Source organism: Lepus europaeus, chromosome 6, assembly GCF_033115175.1.
Source record: "Lepus europaeus isolate LE1 chromosome 6, mLepTim1.pri, whole genome shotgun sequence".
Taxonomy (NCBI): domain Eukaryota; kingdom Metazoa; phylum Chordata; class Mammalia; order Lagomorpha; family Leporidae; genus Lepus; species Lepus europaeus.
Window position 1 is genome coordinate 86,711,258 of NC_084832.1, and position 11,525 is coordinate 86,722,782.

An 11,525-nucleotide genomic window follows, 5' to 3' on the forward strand; every position below is an offset into this window, starting at 1 on the left:
GAGTATCCCAAGTGGACTCTTATCTACTGTACCCAAAAGTGCCAGTTACTGGCACTATCGCTGTAAGAATCATTTCTATAGTCTCTACATTTTGACATTTATAGCTCAATAAAACACTCCACTTCCCTACTGCCAAACTGTTTCCTTTTTTAATTCAGGTTCTTTTACATTATCTATTAAAAACTGCTATGATCTTGTTTATTACCTTTCATGAAGTATGTACATACACTGCACATTTCTTACCATCACGTGAAATAAAACAACATAATCATGGGCTATGACAGTTCTCTCCAATTTTTTTTCCTTGAAGATTTAATTATTTGAAGGGCAGAGAGAGACAAAGGGAGAGACAAGGGGTGTGAGGTGAGTGGCTGGGGGAGATCTTCCATCCACTGGTTCACTCTGCAAATGGCCCTAACAGTCAGGTCTGGGCCAGGCCAAAGCCAGAAGCCAAGAAAAAGCTAGAAGCCAGGAACTCTATCCAGGATTCCCAGATGGGTGCCTAACGACTTTGGCCTTATTCCGTTGCCTTCCTGGACACAGCAGGAGGCTGGACCATAATCAGAGTAGCTGAGACTGTAAGTTTCACTTTCATATAGGATAGAGAGCTGCAAGCAATAGCTTATAATCCACTGTGCCACAACATGGGTTCCTCTCTCCGGTGCACATATGCACTTATAAACTAGAAAATATCTTCATTGCTGAACCACAAGAAAACTTCCTCCCACTAGAAATCAAAGTTGGTGTATAGAGACCAGTGCATAGCAGGTTAAAGCCACCACCTGCAGTGCCAGCATCCCATATGGACGCCGGTTGGAGACTCAGCCACTCCACTTCCAATCCAGCTCTCTGCTATGGCCTGGGAAAGCAGGGAAGATGGCCCAAGTCCTTGAGCCCCTGAACCTACATGGGAAACCCGGAATAAGTTCCTAGCTCCTGGTTTCGAAATGGCGCAGCTCCAGCCATTGCGGCCAACTGGGGAGTGAACCAGCAGATGGAAGACCTCTCCTTCTCTCTGCCTCTCCTCTCTGTGTAACTCTTTCAGATAAATAAAAAAAATTCTTAAAAAATAAAAGTTGGTGTAGAATACGCATTTAAATAAATTATACAAAAGTTGGGGCTGGCACTGTGGCGCAGCAGGTTAATGCCCTGGCTTGAGGCACTGGCATCCCATATGGGTGCCAGTTCGAGTCCCAGCTGCTCTACTTTCAGACCCGGCTGCTCCACTTCCAATCCAGCTCTCTGCTATGGCCTGGGAAAGCAGAAGATGGCCCAAGTCCTTGGGCCCCTGCACCCAGGTGGGAGACCTGGGGGAGGCTCCTGGCTTTGGATCAGCACAGCTTCAGCTGTTGTGGCCAACTGGGGAGTGAGCCATCAGATGGAAGACCTCTCTTTCTCTCTCTCACTGCCTCTCCTCTCTCTGTGTAACTCTGACTTCAAATAAATAAATCTTTTTTTTTTTTGGCAGGCAGAGTTAGACAGTGAGAGAGAGAGACAGAGAGAAACGTCTTCCTTTTCCGTTGGTTCATCCCCCAAGTGACCGCCACTGCCAGCGTGTTGCGGTGATCCGAAGCCAGGGGCCAGGTGCTTCCTTCTGGTCTCCCCTGAGGGTGCAGGGCCCAAGCACTTGGGCCATCCTCCACTGCACTTCTGGGCCACAGCAGAGAGCTGGACTGGAAGAGGAGCAACCGGGACAGAATCCCCCCCGGCGCCCCAACTGGGACTAGAACCCAGAGTGCCGGCACTGCAGGCCAATAAATTTTTTTTTACGAGTTCAACTCCACACTCTTTATTCTCCAGCCCCTGTCAATAAATATTTTTTTAAAATGTTGTATAATACACATTTAAATAAATTATACATAAATTTAACAGAAGTATGTTCTTATTCATTAGGTTGTAGGAACTCTCCAGGGAGAAGTAAAAAGAGGCTTTATATACACATATAAGTGAAGCACAAATATACTATCTTATAAAAAGTTTCTTAAAGTCACAAGAGTTCTTTATATAATCCCTAAAATGTTTAGGAGAGCTTGAAGTTACTGCCCTGGTGCAATATCTATTTATAGAACTATTTTTACAAAGACAAAAGAAGTTGCCTTGGTATTCAAAATAGTCACTTTATTACCTGTAGTAGCAGCAGCAAATATTTAAAGGATATCTAAAAAGAAGGGTACTTTACTACCAAATACAGTATATAAATACAACACAAAGATTTCAGGCATGGACTAAGAGCAGGGTGAGCATTTGGCCTAGTGGTTAAAACGTCTATGGTCCTATATCCTCATACCCAGTTCCAGCTTCCTGCTAATTTGGACACTGCAAGGCAGCAGTGATGGCTCAAGTAACTGAATCCCTGCCACCCAGGTAGGAGACCTGGGTTGAGTTCCCAGCTCTCTGCTTCACTCTGGCCCAATTCCAGCTATTTGGGGTATCTGGGGAGTGAACCAACGGAAGCATGCACACACATGGGCTCCCTCTCTGTCTCCTCTCAAATTAAAAAAAAAAAAAAAAAAAATGCTGTCAGGTAAAACTTGGGATAGGGCATGAGGAAAATTTTAGAGTGGTAGCTTGACAATGCTTTATATAGTAACAGGGGTATGAATTAAACAAATACATGCATTTGTCAAAACTTACCAGCCAGGGGGCCAGCATCATGGCACATGGTTAAGCTGCCACCTGTGACACTGGCATCCCATATAAGCACCAGTTCTAGTCCCAGCTGCTCCACTTCAGATCCAGCTCCCTGCTAATGTGCCTAGGAAAGCAGCAGACGGCCCAAGTATTTTGGCCACTGCCATCTACATGGGAGACAAGATGAAGCTCCCACACTCCTAGTTCTGGCCTCACCCAGCCCTGGATGTTCCAACCATTTGAGGAGTAAACCAGCAGGTGGAAGATAGCTCCTTCCTTCCCTCCCTCCCTCTCTGTGTAACTCTGCAGATCAAACAAATAAGTGAACCCTTTAAAAACCAAACTTTCCAGCAGTACAATTAAAACTTGTTCATTTCACTGCACATAAATTTCAAAAACCTAGTGCGTACTACTGGACTTTAATTAACAAGCATGCTAGATCTAGTGTTGAGAGTCATGGACTGATAGATGGAGACAGAGAATAGATACAAGAAAAAATACAGAAAACTTAATTGCAGAATCTAGACAGTGTCTATGTCTTAAATTTTCTATAAATAAGTGTTGAGGTAGGAAGATAGAAGGAGGCTGCTCAGGACTATAGAACTGAAGAGCAATTTTGTGAGGGCACCTCCTGCTCAGATTCAGTCAGACATATCTACAATGTCACGTTTTGCTTTTTGAAAATTAAGAAATATCGATTTTGGGAGCTGGCGACGTACAAAGTAAAGCAGCCACGGCTTGCAATGTCAGCATCCCCTAATAAAGGGTCAGTTCAAGTCCCAGCTATTCTGCTTCCAATCGAGTTCCCTGCTAATGTACCTAGGAAAGCAGAAGGTGGCCCAAGCACTTGAGGCACTGTCACCCACAAGGGAGATCTGGATGGAATTCCTGGCTCCTGGCTTCAGCCTTGCCCAGACCTGACTATTACACAGTTTGGGGAGTGAATCAGCAGATGGAAGATTATCTTCCTCTCCCTCCCTTTCAAATAAATAAATATTTTTTAAAGATGTATTTATTTATTTGAAAGGCAGAGTTACAGAGAGGCAGAGAAAAGGCGGGAGGGGTCTTCCATCCACCAGCTTCACTCCCCAAATGGCCGCAATGGCCAACCTGGGCCAGGCCTAAGACAAGAGCCAGGTTCTTCCTCCAGGTCTCCTACACGGTTGCAGGAGCCCAAGGACTTGGGCCATCTTCTACTGCTCTCCCAGGCCATGGAAGAGAGCTGGATTGGAAGTGGAGCAGCCAGGACTCAAACCAGAGCCCATATGAGATGTCAGCATTGCAGGCAGCAGCTTTACCCGCCCTGCCATAGTGTGGGCCCTTCAAATAAATCAATCTTAAAACAGAAACCTTAAAATTTTCAACAATTTTTTACTATTGGCAACAATTTCCATTTTTAATATTAGTGGGGTTAGGGCCAGCACTATGGCATAGTGGGTAAAGCCACTGTCTGCTGTGCCAGCGTCCCATAAGAGTGCCAATTTCATTCTCAGCTGTTCCACTTCATATCCAGCTCCCTGCTAATGCACCCGAGAAGGCAGCAGAAGATAGCTCAAGTGCTTGGGCCCCAGCACCCATGTGGGAGGCCCCAAGAAAGCTCCTGGCTCGGGATCGGCCCAGCTTCAGCCACTGCATCATTTGGGGAGTGAACCAGAAGATAGAAGTACACTCTCTCTCTCTGTGTAACTGTTTTTCAGATCAATCAATCAATCAATCTTCAAAAACAAAACATTGGTTGGGCCAAATAAAAATGTTTATACAGTCAGGATTTTTTTTTAATTTGACAGGTAGAGTTATAAACAGTGAGAGAAAGAGACAAAGGTCTTCCTTCCATTAGTTCACCCCACAAATAGCCGCTAGGGCCGGCGCTGTGCCGATCCAAAGCCAGGAGCCAGGTGCTTCTTCCTGATCTCCCATGTATGTGCAAGCACTTGGGCCATCCTCCACTACCCTCCTGGGCCACAGCAGAGAACTGGACTGGAAGAGGAGCAACCAGGACTAGAACCCGGCGCCCATATGGGATGCCAGCACTGCAGGCAGAGGATTAACCAAGTGAGGCACGCCACTGGCCCCAAGAATTTTCAATGGTATACATCCTTTTCCAAAGTTTATACTGTCCATGGTTTTATATGGTTTTTCTCTTAAGATTTATTTATTTGAAAGACTGAATTAGAGGAAGAGGCAGAGAGGGACAGAGAGAGGTCTTCCACCCACTGGTTCACCCCCTAAATGGCCACAACAGCCAGAGTTGGGCCAATCCATGCACATGCAGGTGTCCAAGAACTTGGGCTATCTTCTACTGCTTTTCCAGACCATAGCAGAGAGCTGGATCAGAAGTAGAGCAGCCAGGATTCGAACTGGCGCCCACATGGGATACCAGCACTGCAGGCGAAAGCTTTACCTATCACAGTGCCAGCCCCTGTTTTATAAGGTTCTAAATCAGAGTTCTTCAACCTTATCACTATCAACAATATGGGCCAGATCATTCTAGAGGGCACTCCTATGCATTGTTGAATGTTTAGCAGCACCCTTGACCCCTCCTCACCAGCCCCAGTAGAACCAATGGTCAGTCTGTGACAATCAAAAATGTCTCCAGGGAGCCGGTGCTGTTTCAGATTAAGCCTCTGCCTACAGCACCAGTTCAAGCCCTGGCTGCTCCACTTCCAATCCAGCTCTCTGCTAATGGCCTGGGAAAGCAGCAAAAGATGGCCCTCATGCTTGGGCCCCTGCACCTGTGTGGGGAAACCCAGATGAAGCTCCTGGTTTCTGGCTTCAGCCAGGCCCAGCCCCAGCCCTTGTAGCCATTTGGGGAGTGACTCAGCAGATGAAGATCTCTCTCTTTCCCCCTCTGTAATTATGCCTTCCAAATAAATAAAATAAATCTTTAAAAAAAGAAAAAAAAGGAAAAGAAAATAATAAGACTGTCAGGCATTATACACAGATTTTTCTGATTCAGCAAAGTTTACAGTTCTAACAGATTCCCAGTGAACAGATTAAATGAGAAGATGCCTGAGACAGTACAAGGTCATTGCCTCTAGCTCATATAGTAGGGAAAACAATTTAAGCAGTGTGTTTAGACTAGGAAGGGATCTGAAGCTGCTGTACAGGAACCACACCTTTGTGAATTACTCTTTCAGACATCTGGTTTAGCAAGAAAATAGTTCAAATCACACTGATACCAGTTTAGCTATATTTAACTAACTTTAAAATGCATACACCTGGAGCCAGCACTGTGGCATAGTGGGCTAAACTTCTGCCTGCGGCACCAGCATACCATATGGGCACCAGTTCGAGTTTGGGTTGCTCCACTTCCAATCCAGCTCTCTGCTATGGCCTGGGGAAGCACTAGAAGATGGCCCAAGTGCTTGAGCTCCCAGCTATGTGGGAGACCTGGAAGAAGCTCCTGGCTTTGGATTGGCTCAGCTCCGGTAGTTGCAGCCATCTCAGGAGTGAACCAGCAGATGGAAGACCTCTCTATCTCTGCCTCTGCCTCTAACTCTGCCTTCCAAATAAATAAATAAATAAATAAATAAATAAATCTTTTTTTTTTCAAATGCATACACCTTTTCAGTTAATTTAACCAACCTGTTAGTAACCAACCAAAATCTAAAAAGAAGCTTTGAGGCTAAAGTCTATAATAAAATGTATCCGAAAGACACACATTGTCTACTTTATTCCTATGTAACAAAGACTCATAATATGGATTGGGATCTTATACGAACAACCACATAGTATCTTTTCCCAATCAAATCATACTATTAATACCGACCCTACACCATACCAAAAATGTTACTTCATCCTATCAATTAACTGGAACGCCTACAACAAATAATTTTTTTTTTAATTTTTTTTTTTTTTTTGGACAGGCAGAGTGGATAGTGAGAGAGAGAGACAGAGAGAAAGGTCTTCCTTTTTGCCGTTGGTTCACCCTCCAATGGCCGCTGCAGCCGGCTCATCTCGCCGATCCAAAGCCAGGAGCCAGGAGCTTCTCCTGGTCTCCCATGCGGGTGCAGGGCCCAAGCACTTGGGTCATCCTCCACTGCCTTCCCAGGCCATAGCAGAGAGCTGGCCTGGAAGAGGGGCAACCGGGATAGAATCCGGCGCCCTAACCAGGACTAGAACCCGGTGTGCCGGAGCCGCAAGGCGGAGGATCAGCCTGTTAAGCCACGGCGCCGGCCTACAACAAATAATTTAAGAAAATGTATTGCATTTAAAAGATTACTCCACAAGTAAAAAGTTATTTCCAAAAATTTAAATCAGATAAAATTACACTGCTATTTTTAAAGCAACTACACCACCTCCACTCACTAACCTCACTGGACTAAAGCCACTATACCTATATTTATTTTCAGATCAAGTATGGACCATGAGTTGCGTAAGTAGAAAAATGTATTTTATGTATTTTTAATTTACCTGGTACTCATTAAGCTCAGATTAAATTGCCAAATTATCCATTAAGTCAAATTCTGTAAAGGAAATCCTAATTTCCTAGTGACAAATTTTTAACATTCCTACACAAAGCATTTAGGGTATGTTTGGAGGAGCACATCCCAAAGGAGCAATCCTTCTCATCTCTCATTTCTTTTTTTTTCTTTTCTTTTTTTTTTTAAAGATTTTATTTATTCATTAGAGAGACAGAGAGAAAGGTCTCCCATTCATCCACTGGTTCACTCCCCAAATGGCAACAATGGCCAGAGCTGGGTCCATCCGAAGCCAGGAGTTTCTTTCAAGTCTCCCACATGGGTGCAGGGATCCAAGCACTTGGGCCACCTTTCACTGCTTTCCTAGGCCACAAGCAGAGAGCTGGATCAGAAGAGGAGCAGTGGAGACACAAACCAGGGCCCATATGGGATGACGGCGTCACAGGCGGAGGCTTTAGCCACAGCGCCAGCCTCCCATTTCTTAATAACACAAAGATATTTTTTTAAATGCAAAGCAGGAAAAGCAATGAGCTGTGCTAACAGAGTAGCCCTATCCGCATGTGGCTATTTAAAGAAAGAATACATAATAGTTCAAATTCCACTCAGCCACAGTAGCTACATTTACAAATACACAGCAGTTCCATCCTTGCAGCAAGTTCTACAAGACAGTGCTAATGCACTAATGGAGGAATTTACTACTAGCGGCCTTTAAGAGAAAAAGAAAGACTTCCCCATGAAAATGAATTGCTTATTGATTTATTTTTAAGTATAAAGCTTCTGACAGAGCAAAGTGCAGCCTCTCCATTCTTCCTCCTACAGAATGTCAACTTCAGAATAGACGAAGATGGTGCCAGAGGCTAAGGAAGATGAGAATGTTATGTAATACCCTTTTGAAAAGTTCACCTCACTTCCTTAAGATAATTTCTGCATTTACACAAAGAGTTCTACGGAGTGATAAGCTGTTTCTCTAATTTCCAAAAGTGTGTTTGAAATTGTGTCTTCAAAATACACTATTTAACTTGAATTTTGAGGAAATTTCTGTCTCATTAATACCACTTAGATGTTCAAGTGTTGGTATTCAAAAAAAGACAGCATTATTTAACTACAATCAATTTTCTCTATATATTAAAAAGTCTGCACTGTCCACAGAGAGAGAATTCGATTCTGGAAGTCAAAGTTATAATAAGAAAGCTTCCAAGCTGCAATGAGTATCAAACTTAAGGGTCTAACTAGAAATACAACAGAGAAAATTCAGTTGCTAGGGAAAACACTCTCCCTCTTAAAAAAAAATCCTGTTTGGGGAAAAAAAAATGTGGCATCGAACTGTGAACTACAACAACGCTGTAAAAGTAACACTGATGAATTCACCACAAAGCGCAGAGAAAGCCTAGCAAAAGTCGGTATCTTCTGCCCTGAGTGTAAACCCTCGCCGTTCAAATTTTTGTTTTAAGAGACACGATGTTTGCATAATGATTAAAAGGAGGTAAGAGACACAATATTCTCATTCTCGTACTAGGAAATCTAAGTAAATATTCTAACAGTAGGAAACACAAGTATAAGATACCTATCACCCACCCAAAGGACGTCAGGCGGAAAAATACTGTATTAGATCCGTAACCACTGCAAACCGTCCCATCACCGCTCTCGGGAAAGGGCTGCGCTAAGGCAGAACGCGGTTTATTTACCGCTACACGCACGCAGGGCTAGAAGACGATCTGGGAAAATTAAGAAGCCAATCTGCCCAGTGAAAACATCCGATCAGACCGAAGCGTCCATCCCGCATTCCTGTCCCATTCATTTCCTTTCCAACGCGATCGGCCTCCAGGAATTCGCACTCCGAACCGCCCCCTTCCGCCCGCCCCCTTTCGGGACCCGGGGACCCAGCGCGCGGCCAGCGGGGCCTGCAGGGCGCTGAGCGGGAGGCGTCGCCGCCGGGATCCTCCGATCCCGCACACGGGGCCGCAGGCCGCGGGGCCGCGGCGTCGGGGGTCGCCCCGAGGGCCCTTTTGTTCCCTCGCGCGGGCCGCCAGACTCACCAAGCGGATGAAGCCGAAGCCGCGGTCTCGGTTGATGAAGACCTCGCTGGGCTCGCCGTAGCGCTCAAAGAGCCGCTTGAAGTCCTCCTCAGTGATGTCGGTGGGCAGGTTGCCCACGAAGAGGCGGCAGCGCTGCGTGTACGTCTTCTCGCCCGGCTTAAGGAAACTCTTGATGTCGATGGTGAACCCCATCTCCTCCTCGGGGTGGTCTTCGGCGGGCGCAGGAGCGGGCGGCGCCTGCTCCCCGGCCAGCCCGAGCGCCATGGCCGCTGCGGCCGCTGGCTCGGTCTCCCCCGCGGCGGACTCCAGGGCGCGAAGGCGGGCAGGGTTCTTCTCAATGCGCACTTGCTTCAGGTTTCCCCTTAACATCATCTTAGTGAGTTCGCTTCAGAAACTGGACGCAGGCCTAGCTCTTAGGTGTCTACGTCTCTACATAGATCTATGGAAACGCAGTAAGAAAGTCAAAAGACAACCAGGGAACTCAGCCCGTGGCCCTGCCTCCTCTGACTCACACCCGCGGCAGCCGCACATTCAAAATGGCGCTGCCACAACCTGCAGTTGGAAGAAGAGACGCCGGGGCAAGTCCCGCCCCTCCGCAAAGGCCGGCGCCGGAGCGACGCCTGCGCGTGCGCAGTGTCGTGCGCCTCCAGGCTGCCCCCTAGGATGGTGGGAGGCATCCTCCCGTCTGGCTGATGGGCCGGCCTGTTGTACTTCTGGGGCGAATTAAGTGATGTGTGCCGCGGTGTGTGAAAGTATAAACAACTCGGTATCCTATTTACCCTTTTAAATATCAAGTTCCGTTATCATTGACCACAGGAAAACTTACATATTTTAAACGTGGCCTTCATCAACAAAATATTTCCCACTAATATAGACATCTTTCCTGTTTCAACAGCGAAGTCTACTTACGGTTCCTAAGCAATCAAATTCTATAGAATAATTGAGCTGCTGATCATTGGCTTGAGAAGAAGACTCCATGAAATTGCTTATAAAATTAGTATAAACAGGCCATGAACTGCTATGGCTGTAGACTTGTGACAAAGGTCGACAAACATTTTGTGTAAAGAGGCAGGTAGCAACCATCTGCAATTAACGGGCCATACAGTGTCCATCTCAACTATTTAACCCTGTACCATTCAGCTCCGGATACAGGGTAAATCCTCAGTGAGTGTGAAAAACAGGTCCTGGGGACTCTGCAAAAAAGTTCAGCAGTTTCTCATGAAGTTAAACATTTGCATACTTCACAACAGCAATCCCATTCCTAAATCTGAGTGAAATAACACATTCTCACAAAACTCCCATATGGGACAGCCATCTAGGCTAGCAATCAAGATGGTGGTTAAGATGCCCACCTCTCAGCCGGCGCTGCGACTCAATAAGCTAATCCTCCGCCTGCGGCGACGGCACCCTGGTCAGGACGCCAGATTCTGTCCCGGTTGTTCCTCTTCCAGTCCAGCTCTCTGCTGTGGCCCGGGAGTGCAGTGGAGGATGGCCCCAGTGCTTGGGCCCTGCACCTGCATGGGAGACCAGCAGGCTTCGGATTAGCACAGTGCACAGCCGCTGCTGCCATTGGAGGGTGAACCAACGGAAAAGGAAGACCTTTCTCTCTGTCTCTCTCTCTCACTGTCCACTCTGCCTGTCAAAAACAAACAAACAAACAAACAAACAAAAAACCAGATGCCCACCTCTCTGCAGGCACTGTGGCTCAGCAGGTCATACTACCACCTGCACTGCCATCCCATGCCTGTACCCATTCCCCTCCTGGCTGCTCTACTTCCAACGGAGCTCCCTGCTAGTGCACCTGGAAAGCAGCTGAGAATGACCCAAGCATTTGGGCCCCTGCACCCACGCGGAAGGCTAGATGAAGCTCCTGATTTTAGCCTGGCCCAGTCCTGGCAGTTGGGCATTTGGGGATGGAAGACCGATTCTCTCTCTTTCTCCTCTTTCAAATAAATAATCTTTTCAAATAATAAAAATAGAAAGAGTCCCACATCTCATTTCGGAGCACCTGGGTTCCATACCATGCTTGAGTCCTGACTCCAGCTTCCCGCTAACGCAGATTCTGAGGCAGCAGTTGTGGCGGCCTTGCTGGTGTGGCCATTCACAGAGTGCACCAATGGATGAACGCTGTCTCCCAGTCTTTCAAATTGATTATTAATTTTTCAAATTTGTATGCAAATGTTTATAGAGGCTTAATTTGCAATCGATAAGAACAAAACAATTGAAATCTCCAACTGATGAACATTAATGCAATAGAATACTATGCAGCAATAAAAAGGGATAAACTACTGAAAGAAGGAACATAACTTAAACATCCAATATGTAACATTAAAGAAAAAAAGCAAAACTGTAGCTAAAGAACATAGATCAGTGGTTGTCAGAAACCAGGGAGTTGGGGTGGGGGGGTGACTATATAAAGACACTGGTGATAATTTTG

The 11,525-nt window shown here is 46.1% G+C and overlaps 1 protein-coding gene across 1 annotated transcript in view; it reads right to left on the reverse strand.

The window, feature by feature from the left end:
• PSPC1 (paraspeckle component 1) overlaps window positions 1–9,637 on the reverse strand; it is an 85,822-nt gene extending 76,185 nt beyond the window's left edge. The window contains exon 1 of the mRNA XM_062194498.1: window positions 9,089–9,637. Coding sequence (XP_062050482.1) covers window positions 9,089–9,460 — 372 coding nt within the window. The 5' untranslated portion in view covers window positions 9,461–9,637. The remainder of the gene's footprint in view (window positions 1–9,088) is intronic.
• Window positions 9,638–11,525: the final 1,888 nt, after the last annotated feature.